The following is a 25,192-nucleotide window of genomic DNA, read 5'->3' as shown; positions in this document are numbered from 1 at the left end:
TAGCTTATAATGTTCCTATTTTTTGTTGTTTACATACTAATGCTTAAAGTGTGTGAAGCAAACAAGCTGAACTGCTTCTCACAATAAAAATCAGTGTGGAATGGAAGTGGAATCAATTACTTTCAGAAGTATATTCAACTTCTCTAGATGTGATCAAGCAGTGGCTTGATAGCCTATTTTGAGGAATGCTTTAATTTAGATTTGAACAGCAAACAGAGGGTTTAGCTTGATGGTCTAAATAGCTCCTTTGAACTGCTTGGTTTGATGATCTGTTATTCCATATTTAGATAAATGGGTAATTATATAATTAAAAGCATTTGATGCTTGTTAATCACCGAAACTAGGTTATGTATGTTTCTATGACTGAGAAAGAAGATATGTTATTCTGATTTACATTTAAAGTTTTTCAAAATGGCAAGATAATTATGTCTAGGGTTTTGTGTATCACGTGTGTGCGTGATAGAATGAAAGAATGTGAGTGAGTGAAAATAATTTTTTCCTTCATCTTAGATCCTAAGAAAAGTTAATGCTGCTTTTTCACAGTACGTGAGGCTGAGGCACAGAAATAAAATGTTTATGACAGAAGGAAGGAATGCAATATTTAAACCTTATGTCGGAATTACCCAGCTAATTCAAGCGTGATGACTACATGCTTTAGAATATTAGATTTAAGGCATTCAGGTTATCCTACTTGTGCAAAGAACTGAAAGAAATGAGAGCATCAAATATGCAACAAGATATAAAAAGGAAAGAAATAAATGCAGAAGTCAAAGCACTTTTTCACTGCTGGCTCCTTCATTTCCTTCCATTGAAAATATGATTGCTTGTGTCAGATTTTACCTATGAAAAATAAACTTAAGAACAGTTGGTTTTATTCTATAACTGGGATCTTGGCTTTGAGAGATACATAATACATAGCCAACCTTATGGTGTGGTGAGCCTGGGAGACAATTTGATTAAGGACCTCATCCAGTCTTGAAAGCACTGTTATATCTCAGTATAGGTGGTCCTCCACTTACAACCGCTCACTTAGTGACCATTTGAAGTTACAAAAGCACTGAAAAAAGTGACTTTTGACCACGGGTGGGCTACAAGCTGGAACGCCTAATTGGGCTTGCTTCCGCAGCTCTGGCAGTCCTGTGAGTTTGAGCAGAGTTATGCTGCTGCGCCCATACAGGTAGCAAAATCATGCATGGAGATGCAGGTGCGCCTGTATTGCGATGCGTCTGCATGCGCAGAAGCAAAATACCTCACTGGAACATGAGCGCGCCTGCGTCTCTGTGCACAATAGCAGTATAACTCTGCTCAAACTCACAGAACCACCTGAGCCGTGGAGGCGAGCCCAATTTCTGTTGTGAGCCGCTCCGAGTCCTCGGAGAGGGGCAGCATACAAATCTAATAAATAAAATAAAAAATAAATTAAGCGTTCCAGCTAGTAGCCCATCACTGCTTATGACCATTTTTCACACATGATTATTGCAGCATCCCCATGGTCACATGATTTACATTCGGATGATTGGCAACGGGGGTGCCCTGGGGTCATGTGATCATATTTTGTGACATTCTGACAATTAGTCAGTTGAGAATCCAGATTCATTTAACAACAGTGTTACAAAATTTAACAACTGCAGTGATTCACTTAACAAATGTGGCAAGGTAAATTGCAAAATTGGGCAAAACTAATTTAACAAATTTTTCAGTTAGCAACATAAATTCTAGGCTCAATTGAGGATTATCCAGTGAAGGGCTACCAAGATTTTTACTACCGCACTGTGGACGTGGCTTATGCATTTTCTTTCAACATCTTTCTGTGCATATTGGGTGCCCTGGGGTGGAGCTCCATTTTTGCTGCCCCAATGTGTTTCCCCTGCCGTCCGGGCAGCAGCCCACCCCTGGGACTACCTATATATATCTCACTTTATAAGTCTACCATAATGATCAAATTGGAAGGGAAATAAAATTCTGGAGGTAAAAGGAGAGGGATGGAAATGGGATAAGCTAACAGCAGCACAACTGAACACAATTGTTACTGTTAGTGTAGAACTGTATTAAATTCATGCATAAATTACAACTGCATAAAGGAATCACAGATAATTCTTATACTGCAAATGTTGATGGTTTATACAGATGTAATGAATAAATAGATTTAAAGCTGGAAAAATAAGGACATGCATAATAATTTTTGTAGCACAGAGGAAAGTAAAAGTGGGAAAAAATAGAAATTTTCAAGGGAATAAATATCCCACCCTCCTAGCTACTCACAAACTAAGACCACTTTTACAATATTACAGTGGGATATTTTGAGCATAATGCAATGGTACTTTATCTTCTCCTAAAAACTGCAAACGACAACCATTTATGCCTGTGTTTTTTTCTTTCCAAGTGATTATCTTTAATGTTATATCAAATTGCTGTTGCAATGAGTTTAAATTCATGATTCAGAACGACATCAATGCTTCTAGGTAAGAATTCACATTGCAAGGCTGGAAGATGGATGTAATCAGAGGGAAGGTTTTGGCTACCTTCTGCAACATAGTTTTAATTTTTAGAAAATATATATTAAAGCAGATTGTATCAATCACTTCTGATCTAGAGGCATCATTATACAATGTCACATAACAATCCTAGTGCTGAATCATTGGTAATTTCCCTTCAAGAATCATGTGGGTGTTTTTCATCTCATGAGATTCCAGATTCTCATTCTACTTTTTCTACGTTGAACATCATTTTAGGAATCATGGATGCATGAATGCTTGCAGGTATTATTTTGCTGACCACTTAGAGGAAACCTCAAGGTACTCATAAAATTAAAAATGAAGCCAGTGCTACACCCCTTGACAATTCTCCCATTTCCAATTTTGAATCAAGCTGATATCCAGGCTTCTAATGTTAATTACTTTTCATTGAAGGAGCAAAATAAGATATTTGCAAAGTTGCAATATCTACATATCTGTAGAAAGTAGCAGTGGCCTGTAACAACTATTATAGACATATACAGTGGTACCTCGAGATACGAGTTTAATTCGTTCCGGACCTGGGCTCTTAAGTCGAGCAGCTCTTATCTCGAACGACTTTTCCCCATAGGAATTAATGTAAATAATTTTAATTGGTTCCAGCCCTCAAAAAACTCACAAAGTTAGTCTAAATTATGCAGAAAGACATGTTTTTAATGAAGAAATGTACATGTACATATAAATGAATAATGAAGTTTCTTTCACTTAACTTGTAAACTTTCTTAAACTTTTAAATTTACATATGTTCAACTTCTCTGCCACCCAATCCTGTAGGACAGAGGTCCCCAACCCTTTTTGCACCAGGGACCGGCTTTAAGCGATCAAGAGAGGAATGGGTGAATGAATGGACGGAGGGTGGGAAGGAAGGAAGGAAAGAGGGAAGGGACAGGAACAGAGGAAGGAAGCAAGGAAACTTATGAAAGGGGAGAGTAAGAGAGGAATGAGTGAAGGGAGGGAGGGAGGGAAGAAGGTGGGAAGGAGAAAGAAAAGAAGAAATAGAGGAAGGGAAGGTAAAAGAGAGAAAGAAAAAGAGCAAGAAAGAAAGAAAGAAAGAAAGAAAGGGGGAAGGGACAGGAACAGAGGAAGGAAGCAAGGAAACTTATGAAAGGGGAGAGTAAGAGAGGAATGAGTGAAAGGAGGGAGGGAAGAAGGTGGGAAGGAGAAAGAAAAGAAGAAATAGAGGAAGGGAAGGTAAAAGAGAGAAAGAAAAAGAGCAAGAAAGAAAGCTGCAAGCACCCCCCCGAGCCCCCCAGGCCGGCTGCAACCTTTTAAAACACGCGCGCCGCTTCGCAGCTGTCTCCTGAAGCCGAACACGGAAGTTAGCGTTTGGCTTCAGGAGACAGCTCCTTGGCGCTTGTATCTCGAATTTGGGCTTGTAAGTAGAACAAAAATATCTCTCCCCTCCCAGCTCTTATCTCGAGTTGCTCTTAAGTAGAGCAGCTCTTATGTCGGGGTTCCACTGTACTGTATATACTGTAATTAAATCATCATTAGATGATCACATTCTAAACAATATGGCCTCATACGGATAATATTGCAATTGCAATTAATAAATGCTTTCTATCTCCTTGTTGCTAATTTTTATTTTGGTTCGTTGACTTTTGAAAAAATAGGAACTGCATCCTATTAATGCTAACATTTTTTTTTCAGATTTAACTGGCTTGTTCCAATTCACAGGTTCATTTTCCAAATCATTGATTTTTTGCTAAAATGGTTATCTTGAAGTTTTCATTGTTTAAAATTATTTTCTGCATTAATTTATCCATAATTAATACACCCAACTCCTTTACTCCTTTCTTCCCTGTATTCTGGAATGAATACAACACACCCTTTTCCTCTTTTCTCTGCTTAAATCTTTAAGCCATGGTTTTATGAATATTAGTTTTGTAGACAATAGAACAATGTTGAAGTACAGTTTAGATGAAAACAGACGATAAACAACTAAATTTCAGAGGAAAAAAAATATGATTTATTATTCTTGGATTAAAGGGTGTAGATCTGATGAAGAGCAGGCCAATATTTAAAAACTTTTCCAAAAACTGTATAGCTTTTATGCAAGTGCTGCAGTTTGTAAATTCATTGTTGTTGTTGTTGTTTCTGGGATTTTGAATATAATTAATCTTAGACAGTCATCACATCTCTGAAAAAAATGTGTTTGTTCAGCCAGAAATAGTTTTGAGGTTTTTGTAACAGGATAATCAATTACCTCAATAAAAACCAACAAAATGCTTTTTTTATGATTTTCATATTACTTATAGTACAGAAGAAGGAAATGGGGAAAAATGCATTGATACTCAAGAAAATATCCAAAGAGATGTGTGTAGCTATCTACTATTGACATCTCCTGATTCTTAAGAGGTCAGTAAGGGGCATGCACAAGTGTACCACCCTGCCTTCCGCCCCCTGTCCTAATGTTTCTCGTATCATATATATAAACATTGTTATATCTTTGTATACTACCAATATGTACCTGACAAAATAAATAAATAAATAAAAATAAAATATGCAAGTGTGTCTGGAACTCCACCTCCAAATTTCTACTCTTCACATTCAGAGTCAAATTCTCTGCTCTGATTTAAGAATCCCCCCACAACTCACAAGTTACAGTTTGGCTACCTATAGGAGAAAAGGGAAAGGACCAAAATCCATTGGTGGGCATTGGTGGCTCATGGGAATGAAGCAAAGAACCACCATGTTTCTAGTCCTCAAAGATTCTTCTTCACGCTGAGAGCACCTATGTGTGAATGGGTGCCTACACCCCTCCTCTCTCTTACACACACACAAAAGCATAAAGAGACACTTTTCTGGCTGAGTCGGCCAGCAAACTTCACGCTTGACTTTTTCCCTCAGGGCCTTTCAAATTGGCGCGCCAGGCTCTCTCTCGTGGTTCGGGTCTCGACTCGCGCCTTGGGGCTCCTCTCATTCCCACTTCTCTACCCGACGGTCCGCTTTCCAGCCCCTCCCGAGAGTGGGCCGGGCCGGGTCCCGACTGGGGGGGGGATGCCCCGAGGAGCAGCCTGCAGGGGCGGAGGGGAGCGGGACGGCCGCTTGAGGGGAAAGAGCAGCCTCGGCAGGGTGTGATGTCAGCGGGCCGCGAGGAGGAGCCTGCCCTTTGCGGGCGCTTTTACTTTTTCAGGCTCCGCGCCACCGCGAGCGGCCACTGCCGGAGACGCGTCCGCCCCGCTCGACCATGCCGTCCCGGGGGCCGGCCGCCGCCTCGCCGCTGACCCGGAGAACTTTGGGCGCGCCCGCGGCTTGGCTTCTCCCTTCCCGCCTGCCCGGCATGGCGCTGCCTGCAACTGCTCCATAATGATGGTGGTGGTGTTTGTGGCGGTTGTTATGATGACTGCTCTGCCTCAACGCCGGGCGTGTGAAATCCCAAGCACCATGCCGGCAACGCGCCTGGTCCTGCTCCGTCCCTTCAGCCTCCTTCTCGTGCTGCTGTTGCTGCTGGGGCCGCGTCTCTTTGTGGGCTCTTTCTCCCTGGGCTCCGCCGCCTCTTCCTCGCCCGCCGAGCGTCCCGCCGTCGCTGCGGCGGGGCCTCAGGCAGCGGCGACCCTCCAGGAGGGACCCGCTTTTCTGGCGGCTTCCCCCGCGCTACTTCCGAGGGAGGGAGGAAGCCCGCAGCCTTCCGCGGCATCTGTCAGCGTTTGGGATCGGACGACAGGTCGAGGCGGCGGCGGCGGGGGCAGCGACAGCCCGGGTGAGTGAAAGGGTAGGAAGGGAGGGGAGGGAAACTCTTGTGTTGGTGTCGGTGCGTGTCGGTATATTGAGGGGGAGGGGGGAGGAGTGCAGAGACAACAGCAGCTGCCGGAGAATGCTCTGCTGCATCCTTCCATCCATCAGTCCACCAGGGCAAGGGATTTGAGCCCCTTTTGGACCTGGGAATTCCTTGCAGGTTGTCAAAAGGAGCGGCTATAGTAGAGCTCTCCTTTAGGGCCTGTCTGTCTGTCTGTCTCCCTCTTCTCCCTTGTCAATTTCAACACAATAGAAAGTGTCAGTCTCTCTCCTTTCCCTCCCTCTCCCTCTGTCAATTTCACAACAATAGAAAGTCTCAGTCTCTGTCTGTCTGTCTCTCCCCCTCCCCCTCCCTCTCCTCCCCTCTCTCTCCCTCTTCCTTTTCAATTACCACACAATAGAAAGTCTTAGTCTCTCTCCCCCTCTCCCCCCTCTCCCTTTCTTTCCCTCCCTCTCATCCCTTCGCCAGCTTCTCCACAGTAGAAAGTCTCAGTCTGTCTGTCTCTCTCCCTCTCTCCTTCCCTTCCTCTTCTCCCTCTCCCTATTGCCCCCCTCTCCCTCCCACCCCCTCCATTGTCAATTTCAACACAATAGAAAGTCTCAGACTCAGTCTCTCTCTCCCCCTCCCTCTCTCCTCCCCCTCCCGCTCCCCTCCCTCTATCTTGTCAATTTCCACACAATAGAAAGTCTCTATCAGACTCAGTCTCTCTCCCCCCTCCCTCTCTCCTACCCCTCCTGCTCCCTTTCCCTCACTCCCTCTCCCTTGTCAATTTCCACACAATAGAAAGTCAGTCTCCCTCTCCCTCCCCTCCCCTGCTCTCCCCCTCCCTCCCTTTGCCAGTTTTTCCACAATAGAAAGTCTCTCTCCCTTCCCTCCCTCCATCCCTCTCTCTGCACCCCCCCCCCAAGTCTGTCCAGACACACAGAGTATATACCGGTATATAGTTTATCACACACAACCACTATTTGAAATATTAAATTCCCCCTCCCTCTCCAGTAGGTCTTAGGAAGGAAGCCTATGTAAAGGGGATTTCCCCCTGAGAGATTACTGGGAAGATATCATTTTCTTAGCATCAATTGTCTGCTGCAAAGTATTAAGAGAGGAGCATAGGAGAGGTGGGGTAGGGGTGGGCGGCTAACTCTAAATTAGTGGCATTATTTATGCACTTGGCAAAATGATTTGAGGGGATTTGTTTACAGGACCTGAAGAGTCGGTCTGCAGGCAGGTTCCCGGTAGAAACTGATTTTAGTTTGGTTAATAAGCTTTGGTTAATTAGGATCAAGTGATCAAAACAAAACAAGCTGGTTTCTTCATGTCACTATTACATCAAACAGATCATTTTGTTTCCAGTAAAATAGTCAATTTCCATATGGCTTTAAGAGACGAAGTAGTGTTTGTTTATTTTAAGAATTTATAGATGTGTTCTTGATAGATGATTAGATAATATTCAGTGTATGAACATTCATGGGGAGAATATGTCCAACTCTAATGTGAAATACGAAGAACTAAATCTATTCATACAGCAACTTAAGGTACTCAAGTTTACTTATACCCTTCACTTGGAGAAAATGCCACAGCCCCGGTAAAACTTTGCTTCTTAGTAAATCTACCTAAAATTTTGTAGGAGTCATTCATTTTCATCATTGAATTAGATGATGCTTCTCTCTCTCTTCCTCTCCCTTTCTTCCTCCCCTCCCTCCCTCCTCCTCCTCCTTCCCTTTGCCCCTTCTCATCAATGCCTCTGTAGTTAAGTGAATGGAAATTGATGCTGGCAAAGGAATGAAAACAATTTTGTTACATATTTTGCATGCCAAAATGGTAATTTATAAACTGTTGGAACAGCTTTATTCATTATTGTTCCAATTGTTGTATCTTCACAATAACCAAACTATTTTCAACAAAAGTGTTTTTTTAAGCATTTGTGATATACAAATATACCAAAATATGGCAAGCAAATAGAAGTTTCATTTCCAGATTCTTGCTCTGTGCTTAGACATAGCCAAACCAGAAAAGGGATGATGAAAAACAAAAGCTAAGGTCAAATGCCCATTTTGGCAGAGCAAGCTAACACCTAGCCATCACGGAATACTTGGATTTGTAGTTTGAACCTCTGGACTTCCACTGCAGTCCTATATTGGCTGGATTCAGATAATATTCTGTTGAATTACAACAGGTGAGGCATATCTGGTATGCCACATGAGAGATTTAACTGGGGAATCAAATCAAATCAATTAAGTGAGACTTACTTCTGACTAATTCTTTGGGATCCATGCTAAAATCAGGAGACAAGTACTAGAAGAAGGCTATGAAATCAATTTGTTTTTATTTTCCTTAAGTTTATGGCTCTGAAATAATGATTTCTCTGTATGTAGTAAATGATCTCTAATTCAGTACCAAAATTTATCTAAATGTAGAAAAAGCAGAAGGGTAGAATATGATTTGGTTAGAAAAGGATACTGTCTCTGATGCAGGATGAGACCCATGGATAGAATTAAGGACACTTGATTTAAATTTTGCTCAAATTTGCATACCATCTATTTGAATAACAGCGACTTTTAAAAGAAAATGTGTAAGTTTGCAGCACAAGCTTTCTCCACTCACAGCCACTTCTACTCACCTTTAGGTATCAGAATGCAGAAAGAAGAATGCAGAAAGTGGCAATGATCTCTATAGGAGGACTAGCGGTCTTCTGAGTGGAACAATATTAATTTGGAGTCAGCGTAGGATTTCTTATGAAAAGTTGGTCCTTAGGTTTCCATTAAATTAATGAACAAGACCATCCAGGTCTTTAAGATTGATGCTCTTTAATGGAGGCGCTTTCTGAGTATATACTGTACACAGAGAGAGTTGGACGTAGTGATACGTCCATTCACTTGGACAGAATGGTATTTACAAGAAAGGTTAAAAGGTTCCTTGGGGATACTCCAAATAACTTAAAGAGCAGATGATGAAGGAAGGAAAAATAATATGTTCGCTTCAAAGGGTAGGACTACAGTTCAAGTATATGTTATATTTTGTATGTTTGCAGAAATATATGAATCTTTATTTCTGATTAAAGGAATTCTTCATAAGGACTTATGGAACTGTACACTTTAATTTCTTATGAATCCAATGACCTGGGAATCAAAAACAATTTATTATATAACTGTGTAATTATTGTTTTGACACTTTGTCATGTTTTATTGTAGTTTGCAACATAAAATTGATGCCTTTAAAAAAAAAGTTCTTGCTTTGAAAAAGTGTTATTCGAAAAGCAGCAGCAAACAGAAAGAGAAAGGAAAAACAAATTCTGATTACCGAATGTACATAGGTTTTAAAGGTAGTGTTCTACCTTCACCACTTAAAATAATATTGGCCAATATTTCTAAAATTTGCAAAAACAAGCAGAGAGCAAAAAGATGGGGGTGGCACCAATAGTGGGTTGCAGCCGGTACACCTGAAATCCGCGTCCCATTGGCGGATCTCCATGCCCTCGATGCGTGCACGTGCATGCACACATGAGATTTTGCTTCTGTGCATGCGCAGCAAGTGGAATATCATTTGAGGACACCTTTGTGCACAAGATTTCTCTGATTTTTGGCAGCTTTTTGCTTCTACTCCACAAAATAGATTTTTCTTCTTTTATTTTTGTTACTTATTTAAGCCACAACATTATCCTTTCTATCCCAGTTCCCAAGTTTCTGAGCCTAACCTTGTATTTTTCTTTGATTTTGTTTTCCGCATTTTATTTCCTATACCTGTTTGGGTTTTTTTCCTTTCAGCTTGTTAGAAAACCCTTTGTATGCCCATGTTTTCCTTTTAAATTTCATCAATCCTTATTGCAAGATTTGCTTACAATTATGCCATCAATATCTCAAAGGATTCCTGAATCCTCAAAGATACTTTCCTCCTTAAGTATTTGAAACTACTGAATCCAATCTTCATCAAAATTTTCTGAAGTCCAGTTGCAGATTTGCCTCTTCTTAGTTCTATCTCCAATGGACACAACTATCACAAAATCAAGAATAGCATGAATACTATCTACCAAGGTTTCAGTCACCTTCACTTCTTCAGTTAATTCTATCCTATTGGTTAGAACTCACTGGACCCAGGATAGCATATCCTTCATTTTTTCTGCCTGCTGAAACATGGAGTTATCACCAAGAGAATAGAAAAGAAAACTTCTGTCAATAGTTTTGACAGATGTCACAAAATGAATTTCTTTCATTATTATTGTTGCATGCCTCTTTCAAAGATTAGTTATTTAACACAGTCTTATCTGTATCTTCTGCCTGCCAAATGTCAGCAAAAAAACTCCCATGGTGTCACTTACCTAAATTCTTTCAACAGGATTTCCATGTCTGATTCCTGAAATCCTGATTATTTTTTATAGACTAGTAGCTGATACCTATACTTTGCTATGAAGAGTGCAGAGAAGAGCGACAAAGATGGTTAGGGGGCAGGAGGTTAAAACATATGAAGAATGGTTGCAGGAACTGGACATGGCTAGTTTAATGAAAAGAAGGACCAGGGGAGACATGATAGCAGTCTTCTAGTATCTCAGGGGTTGCCAGAAAGAAGAAAGAGTCAATCTATTCTCCAAAGCACCTGAGGGTAGAACAAGAAGCAATGGGTGGAAACTAAAGAAGGAAAGAAGTAACTTAGAACTAAGGAGAAATTTCCTGACACTCAGAACAATTAATCAGTGGAACAGCTTGCCTCCAGAAGTTGTGAATGCTCCAACACTGGAAGGTTTTAAGAAGATGTTGAATAACCATCTGTCTGAAGTAGTGTAGTTTCCTGCCTAAGCAGGAGATTGGACTAGAAGACCCCCAGCATCCCTTCCAACTCATTGTTGTTGTTGTTGTTGTTGTTATTGTTATAAATACATGGAAGTTGCCAATACAAGATCCAAATTCTGATGCTGCAGCAGTCATTGTAAGACACTATTTTTCGTACTGTTGTAACTTTGAATGGTCCCTAAACAAACTGTTGTAAGTTGAGGACTAGCTGTATTATAGTTTGTTCAGCAAATAAAGGATGAAACAATATGTGTGGCTAGCAGAGTTTGAAGAATTCCTGGTTAGAATGTGAAATTCTCCATAGTGGGTGGAACTATAATCCAGGATGGGTTGACCTCATTGAATGAGATCAACCCATCCTAGATGATAGTTCCACCCTATGAGAAAAGGCCTATCAGGTAAGACCAACGCCCCTTTTACTTTTTGTCCATCAAAAACACTTGGATTGAACTGAGAGTACCAATAGAATGAGTTGGTACTTTTCATCTGCCCAAATACCACTGCTCCTTCCACCACTGTCTCACACACTACCATACATCAGGAAGAAAAAGTCATTGCCACCAAATACTTCTTTACTCATCTTTACCAAATCCTAATATTAACAGTATGTAGAGAAAGAAGGAAAGACTTGAGGGGAGAGATGGCTTACAGTATCTGTTTTCTCACCTGTTGTGTCTCTGGAGCCAAGTCATGTTGGTCAGGAGTGGCCTTCTGAATGGGGAACAGCTCACCCCACCCATATGACCACCGATTTATGCTTGCCTAGTAAAATTGCAGTCTTGTGGCGAGCTAAAGCTCACTGGCTCTTTCTTTTTAAGGATTAGCCCAGTGGTTCTTAAGCTGTTTGACCCAATTACGCCTTTCAGCAGTCTCAAATAATGTCATTACCTCCACACAAAAATCCCAGACTCTGTTGTTTTACAGAACTGTCTCACCAGCAAAAGTCTCATACTGGATCATCCAGTCACAAACAAGTAATTAGAAATTGCTTTATTTCTCCAGGATATGCTCAATTTACCCTATGGAGGATAATTACCTCTGGTTTAAGAACTACTGGACTTGTCTCTCTCACAGCAATGATCACACAGACTCAACTAATTGTGTTTAATTTTTATGGAGTAATGTTGCATTAGCAGAATAAAAAATTAAGAATCTGGTTTCTGATGCCCCTAAGGCTGATGATGTTTCACCACTTAATGTTGGTTATTTTTAGTAACAATTTCTCCCTGGGTTGTACATTCTTTATTTGTATTGAATCACCATCTAGAGTGATGCCAGCAATTTCCATAAGCTTTACCCTTCCTTCCTTTGGAGAATTTTATCTTAGATGTTTTTGTGATACAATATAATGCTTGTGATTTGTTTTATTGTTTACATACTTGATACCTGCCCTTGAAGAAAGGATACGAGCATTAAATGTAGCAGAGTTTTCTACCCATAACTTTCTAATCAGAACACAGCAATAGTTAGAGCAGTGTTTCTCAAAAAGTGGGGAGGGGGGCATGGAGCAATGCGAGGGGGCGCATGACCTTGGGGAAAATGCTTTTTTGCCCCATGGAGTAGGGTTTTTTTGCACTGAACAAGAGCACACAGCACAGAACAGGAGCTATGAAGTGCATATAACAAACCTTAAGAGACACCATAGAAAAATATTTAACAGGGATGAAAAGAAAGGAGGCGAGAGACGGAGATAATGAGACAAACGTAAGTCTCCCAAAAGCTAAGACAAGGAAACATGACAAAGCATATGCAGCTCTTGGCTTCACTGTGACTATGGTGGGATACAAGGAAAGACCGGTATGTTTACTGTGTCTAAAATGTTGGCAGCAGTCAGCATGAAGCCAAATATCGTGAATTAAGGTGTCACTTAAACACATTACACCCCAATTCTGCTGATCAGCCGCTTGAGTTTTTTCAGTGAAAATGTGCTGAATATTGCAAACAGTCATCCTGGCGGAGAGTTGGGGGTGGCGCTCGAAATGTTTACTTCTTCCTAGTGGGGTGTAATATAAAATAATTGAAAATGCTGAGTTAGAGAATGCTGGAATTGTGACCCATGTAAAATCTGGTTGTTTATAACCACAGGTTGTGAACAGAGTAGATCCTTAGGCAAAGGTCTGTGCATGGACAAATTGTGTGAAAACGCATACAAAACAACCCTGCATGTATGATTGCAACTTCAAAGCTGTATCACTGTATCCTCTTACTTGACACAATTCCTAGCTAGCCTGCCTTGTTGGAATGTCTAATTTAGCTGTTCAGGCTGCTATAAGAATTAAAGACCCTTAACGAGGAGAAAAACTTTCCCACCCAAAAGGGAAATGGGAGGCTGTAGCCTTTGAGGCAGTCGGCCCAAGAAATAATATAATACTAGAAGAATGCATCTCCCGTGAGGAAGTTCTCAAGCTGTAGCATTCCACTTCGACATTAAAATAGCTGTTGCCTGTTTGGCTGCCATCTGTCTTCAGATCCAGGCTTCTGAAATGTCATGGGGCTTGCTTGCTCGGTATTAAAACAGAAAACAAAGCCTTGTTGTAAATGTCCAAGTTTTGTCAGGTGAGGGTGTAAGAATCTTTCACTTTCTTGCAGTCTATAATTGGAATTTGTTTCATAGAGAATGTATGATTTTAAGGTGGATTGTCACATGTCCCAATCAGAGGGTTTTTTGATTGTCACTTTGATCAGTTCAGCTGTGAAAAACCTGGCCATGATATTGCTCCAAAAGCAGCAAGCAGAAGTAACAGCACTTGAAGCAACTGTTCAAGCAAGCAGAAGTAGCAGCGAAGCCCTTCTACTCAATGTCATAGTTCATCGTCTGTGAGTTATTTTGCCATTGGGGCAGAAAATCCCAGAAACACTTTTTTTCTGAACGAGAGTCATAATGCACTGATGTTTTAATTTGGCACTTTAATTAGTGGGCTTGATTTTACAGCATTTTTTTTTGTGGTGGTTGTGAAGAGGATTACTGTACCTCACTTAGGTAAATCTGTGGTTGTTTAGTGAACCCCAACGGTTCAAACCCACTCTTCTAAGTGTGTGCTTTTTGCTGGAAATTCTTTGACAAAAAAGATGCAAATTCTTTTCACGTGACTCTGAGATGCTGCAACTGGTAAATAAGGCAAACCAATTGCCAATATGTCAAATATGATCACATAACCGGTAGTGGGGGGAATCACAACATTTAAACATGATTATAAAGTAACCTTTCTGGGCTTTAAGCAACTGGTCATACGGCAAGGTCTACTTGTATAACATAGCAAGCCATTTATGATTCTTAGAGACGACACACTATAGATAGTTATTCTCTATGATCTGATGGTTCAAGTTTTTCAAGAGTGTGCTTATCACCACTGTAACTAAATCCATGCACATTGCTGATAGTTGTCATCTTCTCTTTCATTCCATCTTTCCCAGCATTAGAGTCTTCTCTAAAGATTTGTACACTGTGTCCACAGTCGTATAATTTGAGCCTGGTCATTTGTGTCTTGAATTAAAACTTTTCCCAGGTAAAAGTCTTTATTTGGTCATATTATTTCAGTTACTGAATTCAGATGCGGCTCTAATCTATGGTTTTCTTAATTTTAATAATTTTACTTAACCACAACTATCTTATTCATGCAAACTGCTGAGCCTTTCATGATGGTTTACAAACTTTAATGGTTGGGTTTTTATTTCATGCTAAGCCGGAATCAATCTGACTACAGTTCAGTGTGGTGCCTGAGTCTAGCTCTTGTTTTGAAATTTAGTTCTATCTCTAAATAGACAACTACCTCGTATTTTTCAGAGCATAAGAAGCACTTTTTTCCCCTTAAAAGGGGCTGAAAATTTGGCTGTGTCTTATATGCGTTCCGGGGCGTCGCCCATCCCTGATTTTAAGGCATATCATGGTTGATGGTGTTAAAAGCCACTGAGATATCTAGGAGCACCAAGGTGGATGCATCGCTGCAATCTAGGCTATGCCACACATCATTAAAAGCCACACTCAATGATGTCTCTGTACCAAACCTTGGCCTGAAATCTGATTGAAATGGGTCCAAATAATCTTCTTTCTTCAGGTTTTCTAGAGTTGAAGCCCAACTCTCTTTTTCATTGCCTTCACTCTTCCAATGCCAAAGGGATCACCACCTTACTCTAGGAAGGTGAGACCACTACATGGCCCAGCCACAGGTCACTGTGTCCAAGGCCACCAAGGATCTAATAGCCTTCCTTCCTTCTGTCTGTCATCATGTTTCAGCTTGACCTCTCATCTTCCCCCATCCCTCTCTGATCCCCTGCTCATCTCTTCCAGGCCAAGAGGTTCTTTCATCCCACTCACCCACCAATTACCCAAGAAATACATTTATCAGAAACAAGACAGACCTGTAACCATACACACAGGACCTTACCCTAGGCTGCACCTGTGCTCAGGCACTTGCCAGCCCAAAGGTGAAGGACAGGCTATTGTAGACAGCTTCATCACACACCTGCCAACCCCAGACAACTCACCCCCAACCTGCTCAGTAGAATGAGAACCAGATTATAAGGTGCCTTTTAAATTTCATCGTTTTTTGTTCCCAGCTTAAATGGCTAAATTCTGGTCCTTGATGATACAATCTCTTCATTTATCCAGTGTGGGATGTGATATGGAGCTAAATTGGCAGATAACAAAGGGTCTTTTCAGCCACTGATTTGAAAAGCGAGCAACATGATCTCAGCTTGGAATAGCTGTGAAGAAAAATGGGAAATGTAAACTACTAAAGCGGCGAATGATTAGAAGCCGTTCTTTTCTCTCTTTTTTTAGTTGTACATTTTTTTCCAGTGAAATGTAGCAGCTGAAACGGATACCTTTTCGTAGTTATTGACTTCCATTTAGTTATGCATCAAAGCTGATATTCATGATCTCTGAAGTTTTTTTCCAGCAAATAAATAAAAATCATTATTACAGAACAGCCTAGAAGTAATTAAAACTAATATCTATCTATTTATTTATTTATTTATTTATTTATTCAATTTTTATGCCGCCCTTCTCCTTAGACTCAGGGCAGCTTACAACATGTTAGCAATAGCACTTTTTAACAGAGCCAATATATTGCCCCCACAATCCGGGTCCTCATTTTACTCACCTCGGAAGGATGGAAGGCTGAGTCAACCTTGAGCCGGTGGTGAGATCTGAACCGCTGACCTGCAGATCTACACTCAGCTTCAGTGGCCTGCAGTACAGCGCTCTACCTGTTGCGCCACCCCGGCTCTGCTATGGATTAGTAATATGACTTCCATAAAAGAAATCTAGAAATTAGCCACTTTTCATGTGTGGATGAGTAAGCAGAATGCGTCAGTTGACTGGGGTCCCTGTTTTTCAATCTTGACAACTTTCCTGATATAAAGATGCCATTTCCCCAAATCTCTTAACTGGGAATTCTGGGAGGCAAACTTCATATAGCTCAGCCCAACTCCCATCACAGGATTGTTATTATGGAGAAAATAGGGGGAAGAAGGCATTTTAAAAATGAGTTATTTTGTAGAAATAACAAAGGCAGGATACAAGTAAAAAATAAAACAAAATAAAATATGGAAATAGTGGAAACACTGGTTTAGAAGACCCCCGTGACACAATTGATTGAATCTGTGACCATACTGGTCCTGTTTAAAGCTAAATTTAAAATGACATAGGTAGGTTGACTCACACCAACCAAGTCAAAATTATTGTGCGAATAAGTCCTGTGCTTATTGATATCAAACAAAGCATCAGATTATTTACCTCAGGATGCATATGATGCACAAGCAAAGGAGTTATTGGTGTAAAGGATCTGGGGATACTGGGAGTCAGGCTATCTGATAGTCCTGCTTAACAAGTCTGATAAATGTGCACATTATAAATAAACCACCAATCAATGGCAGTGCAAGAGAGAACCTGATTGGTGCATTGGTTGCCGATCAGTTTCCGGTCACAATTCAAAGTGTTGGTTATGACCTATAAAGCCCTTCATGGTACCGGACCAGGATATCTGCGAGACCGCCTTCTGCCGCACGAATCCCAGCAGCCGGTTAGGTCCCACAGAGTTGGCCTTCTCCGGGTCCCGTCGACTAAACAATGTTGTCTGGCGGGACCCAGGGGAAGAGCCTTCTCTGTAGCGGCCCCGACCCTCTGGAACCAGCTCCCCCCAGGGATCAGGACTGCCCCCACCCCCCTTGCCTTTCGTAAACTTCTTAAAACCCTGAGACATTTCCCCCCCCTTGCCTATGTAGCTGTATGTATGATATGTTTGTGTGTATGCTTTTTTATATACTGGGGTTTTTAGGCTTTTTAATGTAAAATTGTTATTTTAAACTTTAATATTAGATTTGTTACTGTATATTGTTTTTATCATTGCTGTGAGCCGCCTCGAGCCTGCGGAGAGGGGCGGCATACAGATCTAATAAATAATAATAATGATGATGATGAAGATGATGATGATGATTATGATGATGAGAAGCTTGTAGTTCCAGATGCTTCTGTGATTATATTACCAAATGTACCGTATTAGAAAGCCAGCTTGATGTAATGATGAAGGGACCAAGCTAGAAACCTCTAGACTGTGAATTCTAATGTTGCCTTAGGAATAAACCAGCTGGGTGATCCTGAGCCAGTCACTTTCCCTCAGCCCCAGGAATAAGACAATGGCAAACTGGTTCCAAAAAGTACAGGAATTTGTCCAGCCAGTTGCCAGGAGTCATAAAAAAACATTAATGACATAACTTTCTATTGCTTTGGAGAGAAAATATCAAACAAATGCTGGAGGGCTCTCTTGGCTTGAAATTAAATCCATGTTCCCAACACATCTGGAATATGCCTGGGTGTGGACAGTTGCCTTAGTTTTTGTTTCTAAGCTTCTGTTCATTGTAATGGTAGATTTGCTTTGTTTTTCCCCCCCAGCCTGTATTATTGATATATTATTCACTAGTCTGGATATCAGTTCATGGGAGAAAATAAATATACAAGCTTTTAAAATGAATGTAAGAAGAAACAGAACACAAGCGCAGATCCACAATCTCGAGAGGAAATGGTTATCTTCAAAGCAAACCAGGACCAATAATGACGCACATGGGAAAAAGGTGGTGCCTGGCAGGAGGACAGCATCTCTGGAAGGCCAAGGGTTTGGCTGCCTGGCATGTCAAATGGGCAGAACCAGTAATGTGGATTGTTGGGGCAGAAGCCTTTGCAGAACCACAATTCTGTTCTAGTCCTACAACTGCATTTGGCGTGAAGTGATAACCCTGCTAAAGCCAAAGCAACTTGGCTTTTTTTTTTCTTGGAGTAGGGGAATAGTAGCAATCAAAGCAGGAATTGAGTATGTCTAGTCCAGGGTGTCAAACTCAAGGCCCGCGGGCCAGATCCAGCCCGCAGGATGATTAGATCTGGCCCATGGGACCACTCTGGAAACAGTGAAGGGCCAGCCTGCAGTGCCTCTAGTACAGTGGTCCCCAACGTTTTTTCCACCAGGGACCAGTTTCAGCAAGACAATTTTTCTATGGCCCAGTGGGGGCGGAAAGGGGCGTGGTTGGGGGCGGGATTAAGCATGGGGGTGCTGGTCCTCCCCGCCCCTCTTTCCCGCCATCGTCCTGTGGCCGGCAGAACCTGCCTCCCAAGCCCTCTTGCCCAGCGGGAGCTAAGCGCTGGAGAGAGGGGGTCAGGCTGGCCCTCCTGCCTCCCCCCAGCCAAAAACGCAAAAATGCCCCACGGCAGAAGCCAAAAGAGGCTTGAGCCTCTCGGTCCTTCCTGCCCCTCTGTCCCATCCATCGTCCTGTGGCCAGCAGAACCTGCCTCCCGAGGCCTCTTGCCCGGCGGGAGGCGAAGCGCTGGAGGGAGGGGGGTGGCGGCATGAGGGCCGGCAGCTGCTGACTCCACGGACCGGTGCAACATGCCCCGCGGCCCGGTACTGGTCCGCGGCCCGGTGGTTGGGGACCCCTGCTCTAGTAGTAAAAACAGAGCTCAGGAGGGCCACAGGTGGTCTTCCCAAGCTCCATTTTTGCTGATAGAGGTTGCAGGAAGCTGTCGCAGCCAAAAATGGAGCTTGGGTACCTGTTTTCGCTGGCAGAGCCGCTCAGGCCACTACAGCCGCTCCCAGCATGAGAAATGTCGAGCTGGCTACAATCATCCTGGCCATGTCTCTCCCCCCCAAGCCCCCTCAAACACAAACCCGATGCAGCTCTCAAGGAAATCAGGTTTGACACCCCTGGTCTAGTCTAATGTAAAGAAAGACTAGCAGTGACATGATAGGAACTTCCCAATATCTAGAGGGCTGCCAACGGGTTCGAATTATAATCCAAAACACCTGAAGCAATAGATGGAAACTAATTAATGAGAAAACAACTTTGAACTAAGAAATTTCCCAGCAGAGGAGTTAATTAGTGGAATGACTTCCCTACAGAAGTTGTGGGGTGCTCAATCACTGGAGGTTTTGAAGAAGCATCTGAACAGCCATTAGTCCAAAATTCTATATAGGGTCTCTTACTTGAGCAGAGGATTGGACTAGAACAGAGGTCCCCAACCTTCGAGTTGGGCCCATAACCAGGCCGTAGCCTATTCAAAACTGAGTCATGGTGGGCTGGTGCATACACATGTACGTACGCAGTTCAATTTGCAAAAATCAAGCTGTGCACACTGGCCCACCGTTTGCACACCTGGTTGTTGTTGTTGTTGTTGTTGTTGTTGTTGTTATTATTATTATTATTATTATTATTATTATTATTATTTATTAGATTTGTATGCCGCCCCTCTCCGGAGACTCGGAGCGGCTCACAACAACAAAACAGTACAAATCCAATGGTTAAAACAATGTAAAACCCTTAATATAAAAAACAATCATACATCTCATACAAACCATACGTAAAGCAGAAAGGGCCCAGGGGAATCAATTCAACTCTCCTTTTATGGAGAGGGGTGGCATACAAATCCAATAAATTATTATTATTATTATTATTATTATTATTATTATTATTATTATTATTATTATTATTATTATTATTATTTTCCCCTGCCTGATGGCAGAGGTGGGTTTTAAGGAGTTTGCAAGAGGTCCCCCTCTCCTCCTCCTCTCCTGGCTGCCAAATTTAAAAGATTGGAGACTGCTGGACTAGAAAACCTCCAAGGTCCCTTCCTAAAAATAACTCTTGTTATTCTTAGACCACGGGGGAAATTTAGCCCACCACCGTGGGCTGCCTGCTGGCCCTGCAATGCTTACATTCAGGGTTGAAACAGAACTCTTGGGGTTTTGATTAGCACAGGAAGAGTCTGTCCGAAATGTAGCTCTCTTTTCCCTTGCCACTTGTGCCAGGTGGCAGGAAGGTTCATGTCAAGGAAGAGAGGTGAGAATAATATGATGCTGACTATCAGATGCATCTCCAGCTGAAGCAGCTGTATCCTTTGGAGGTAGCGTGCTGGAAAGATGGGGGTGATGGTGGGATGTGAACTTCCTTAGAGGTGATCTTTGAAATTGATTTGACAGAGTGCAGGCAGGTTTTCCAGCTTGGTTGTGAAATATGCCCATTGCTGACAATGCTTACTTGGAAGAAAAGTTGTAGTAAAAACAGTACAGCCAGAAAAAGGAAGGTAAAAACATTAGCAGTTGTAGTGTATTGATGGAATAATGTGAAATGCAAGGACAGTCCCCCCAAAAATGAAGCTCCTGAAAGGTGATAGGCAATCAATGAGAATTCACTTTGAGAAAAAGAGTGGAGCAGAATTGAGCAATGCCTGAATACAGTTTGAACATAGAAACATAGAAGTCTGATGGCAGAAAAAGACCTCATGGTCCATCTACTATTTTCTGTATTTTATCTTACAATGGATATATATTTATCCCAGGCATGTTTAAATTCAGTTACTGTGGATTTATCTACCGCGTCTGCTGGAGGTTTGTTCCAAGGATCTACTACTCTTTCAGTAAAATAATATTTTCTCATGTTGCTTTTGATCTTTCCCCCAACTAACTTCAGATTGTGTCCCCTTGTTCTTGTGTTCACTTTCTTATTAAAAACACTTCCCCCCTTCTTACCTGAGTTTCTTAAGAACCATAGCACTTATACTATATATTGCTTCCCAGTGCTTTACTGTATAGCCCTCTGTAAGCGATTTACAGAGTCAGCATATTGTCCTAAGGGGGAAAACCAAAGGAAGACAATAGAAGAGATTAAAATGTGATATTCTGTCTTGTGCTTTAGAGTTAGATGGCTTTTCAAGTGCTTCATAAGAGGAATAAGGGCACTATTGAGGCTTAAAGTGCAGGACTGGGATCGGAAGAGTGTTGTTTGCTCGGCTTTTGATTTTCTGGCTAAAATTGCCTCTTGTAAAGTCGGCAAAAACCTTCTCAGTGGCCAAGCTTTAACAATCTCTGGATCTCAAACTGGGAAAATAAAATATTGGAAACATTATTGAAGTTGTGTAGATTTTAATAGACTAAATTGTTCCTACTGTAATTATATTAAATTACAATTCCCATTAGTCCTGCACAACATGGTCAATAATATCCAGAGTGCATTAAACTGGGAAAACTGAATTATTGTAGATCTTCCTCAGTAAAAAACAGATCTTACTGGAGAGCAGTCTCAAAGATTGGGTGACTTGCTATGTTTTGTGGCAAAGCCATAGAAGGAGGGGAAGGGAGAAGAGAAGAGGACTACAGCTGGAGCCCAAAGGCTTGGTAGAATGTCGCTAGTGAGCGACTCAGATTGGATCCTGCAAAATACAGTGGTACCTCTACTTACAAACTTAATTCATTCTGTGACCAGGTTCTTTAGTACCGTGTTTCCCCGATAGTAAGACAGTGTCTTACTTTCTTTTTACCCCCAAAAGCCCCACTAGGTCTTACTTTCGGGGTATGTCTTACATACCCCTCCCCCGCCGTTTCCCGCCTCCACTCACCAAATTGACAGGGTGAAGTCGGGAAGACCCAGGGAAGGTTTCTTCGGACGCCCAGCAGCTGATCTGCTCGGCAGTGCGGCAGCAGCCCTGGCGGCGGTTCCCTCCGCTTTGACGGCGCTGGTCCGCTCGCTCGTCCGCGCAACCGACCCGCTTCCCCGACATGCATCTGGAGGGGAGGAGCCGCTCTGCACAGTTGGGCAGCCCTGCCTGCCGGAAAGGAGGCGGGCGAAGGAGGGCGCAGCTCCGGCCGCCCGCTCGGCTCGCTTCTACAACTTCGGACCAGCGCCGTCCTTCACCTCGCATTTCCGGGTTGGCGAGCCTGGATTGTTTTTCCTGCGAGCACTGGTCCCCGCTAAGCCTTCTGCGCCTGACTCAGCGAGGCGAGAGGGAAGAAGGAGAAGCGCAAGTGGTTGCGGAGTGCCCGGGAGGCATTTATCCGTCCTTCGCTCCTTCGCCCGTCCTTCGCCCGCCTCCTTTCTGGCAGGCAGGGCTGCCCAACTGCACAGAGCGGCTCCTCCCCTCCAGACGCGTGTCGGGGAAACGGGTCGGTTGCGGGGACGAGCGAGCGGACCAGCGCCGTCAAAGCGGAGGGAACCGCCGCCAGGGCGCCGCGAACTGCTCCAACGCCTCCCTCGCTTTTAGTACCGTGTTTCCCCGAAAGTAAGACATATGTCTTACTTTCGGGGTATGGCTTATATTAGCCGACCCCCCTGAAACCCCCCATATGTCTTACAATCGGGGGGGTCTTACTATCGGGGAAACACGGTAGAAAAGTTTATAAGAAGAAGCAATTTTTCCCATAGGTATCATTGTAAAAGCAAATGATTGGGGAAACCACAGGGAGGGTGGAGCCCTTGTTTCCTCCCAAGAGATTCCTAGAGAGGCCCCACGGAGGCTTCTCCCCGCCTTTTCTGCCCGTTTCCTCTCAGGAGATTCCTAGAGAGGCCCCATGGAGACTTCTCCCCACCTTTTCCAGACCTCTTTCCTCCCAGGAGATTCCTAGAGAGGTCTGACGGAGGCTTCTCCCTGCCTTTTCCGGTTACAGTTTCAGAGGCTCGGGTTTGTAAGTGGAAAATGGTTCTTGAGAAGAGGCAAAAAAATCTTGAACACCCAGTTCTTATCTAGAAAAGTTCATAAGTAGAGGTGTTCTTAGGTAGAGGTACCACTGTATGTTCTTTTTACATTATGATATAGTGATGGCAAACTTTTTTTTGCTTGGGTACCAAAAGCGCACACACATGCAGGTGCCCACACCCATAATGCAATGTCCTCCCCCCCCCATGCATGTGCGCACAACTCACCCACCCCATTCATGCATTTCCTTCTTGCTAGCATGATTCCTTTGACAAGCCATCGTTCTCCTGTGGCAACCAAGGTTGAAGAGTCTGTTGGTAGAGGGAGACAAGGTTTCTTTCCCATGGGGAAAACAATTGCCCACCAAGTCTACTGTAGTCCATCACTGAAGAAAGATGATGAGTTCAGAGAGAGAGAGAGAGAGGGAGAGAGAGAGAGAGAGAGAGAGAGAGAAGCAGATGCTTTTGAACTGCTGCACTGGCCTCCTTCTTGTCAATCAACTTTGTTTCCATATTATCACTGTGCAGAGAGGTTTATTTCCCCAGTACTGTATTTGAAATGTGTTTGTATGCTTTCTAATCTGTATTTCATTTTCTTATTGTAAAACTCTCTGGAAAGGACGAGATAGAGCAGGGATATCAGACTCAAGGCCCAGGGCCCAGATCCGGCCTGTGGGTTGCATAGATCTTAAACCTTCTTAGCTTCTTTTTCACTGGCAGAGAATTGCAGGATGCCATTGCAGCTGAAAAGAGAGCTCGGGAGCCCATTTTCACTGGCAGAGTGCTCAGATCACCACAGGGGCTCTGACACGAGTGCTGTTGAGTTGGCCACGGCCACCTCAGCTCCTCGAGGTCAAACACAACCCTGATGTAGCCCTCAGTAAAATTGAATTTGACATCCCTGAGTTAGAGGGTAAGGCTGGGATGGGAAAGAAACTGAAGCATTCTGGAGAATGGTATGATTATCTGGGACCCTGAATAGGAACACCTCAGTTTGCTCAAATTTTAACTTAATGATGATCTCACTTTCACCAAACATGGTAAGGCAGAGATCTTTGATCAAAATTATGAATCTCTCGCCATGCCAAATGTGAGCGCTGAAACACCCAAGTTTGGAATACCTTGGCATGCCATCTGGTTGATCCTGGAGCCCCTCGCAAGAGTGTGCTCCCTGTTATTGTTCAGATCTGTTCCTGTTTAATGACAGTCTTCCTGCCAATCACAGATTATGAGAATGTAGACATTTCCTGAGCAGACTCTCAGGCTCAGCGTAGTATGATATGATTGGAATTTGGATGACAGGGGAGATCTTCATCTATAGAAAATCATTTAACAGCCCTTAGGCTTCCCTGCATGCCTCCAAAGGGCATCTCCTTATGACGAAAAGCACGTTAGGCAGATGTGTACAGGGAGTCCTCAAACTTACAACCACAACTGAGCCCAGAATTTATGTTGCTATCAGTAAGTGGGAAATTAGTTAAGTGAGTTTTGCTCTGTTTTGCAACTTTTCTTGCCGCATTTGTTAAGAGAAATCAGTGCAGTTAAATCTGGCTTCCCCATTGAGTTTGCTGTCAGAAGGTCACAAATGGTGATCACATGACCCCGGGACACTGTAACCATCACAAACATGAGCCTGTTGCCAAGAATCAGAATGTAAATCACATGACCATGTGGCTGCTGCAATGGTCATAAGTATAAAAAATGATACTTAGTTATTTTTTTAAAATGCTGTTGTAACAGTCACTAAATGAACTGTTGTAAGTTGAGGACAACCTATATTCCTTCATTGTTCTCCCAGTTGGACAGGGTACAAATTAGCCTTGCAAGATCACTGGCAAGTGCTTTTGCAGCCTTCTCTAAGCGGTTTACAGAATCAGCATATTGTCCCCAACAATCTTGGTCCTCATTTTACCCCCCTTGGAAGGATAGAAGGCTGAGTCAACCTTGAGCTGGTGGTGAGATTTGAACTGCTGAACCTACAGCTAGCAGGTAGCTGAAGTAGCCTGCAGTGCTGCACTCTAATCACTGTGCCACTCTGGTATCTTGGAGGTCTTCTAGTCCAACCCCCTGCTCAAGTGGTAGATCCTACACCAGTGATGGCAAACAGGTGGCACGCAGAGCCGTATCTCCCGGCAGGCAAACCATTGCCCTAGCTCCAACGTGCATGTGTGTGCCAGCCAGCTGGTTTTTGACTCACACAGAGGCTC

General features: G+C 42.9%; 1 protein-coding gene across 3 annotated transcripts in view; it reads left to right on the top strand.

The window, feature by feature from the left end:
* Nucleotides 1-5,660: 5,660 nt before the first annotated feature.
* Nucleotides 5,661-25,192, top strand: part of LOC139155626 (protein HEG homolog 1-like) — a 96,664-nt gene continuing 77,132 nt past the window's right edge. For all 3 annotated transcript variants that reach the window (XR_011557099.1, XM_070730846.1, XM_070730835.1), the window contains exon 1: nt 5,661-6,216. Coding sequence is in view for 2 of the 3 variants with exons in the window: in XM_070730846.1 (XP_070586947.1) it covers nt 5,823-6,216 (394 nt within the window). In the remaining variant the exon portion in view is untranslated. The remainder of the gene's footprint in view (nt 6,217-25,192) is intronic.

This window comes from Erythrolamprus reginae, chromosome 1, assembly GCF_031021105.1.
Source record: "Erythrolamprus reginae isolate rEryReg1 chromosome 1, rEryReg1.hap1, whole genome shotgun sequence".
NCBI lineage: Eukaryota > Metazoa > Chordata > Lepidosauria > Squamata > Dipsadidae > Erythrolamprus > Erythrolamprus reginae.
This window is presented reverse-complemented; position numbering and strand designations above follow the sequence as displayed.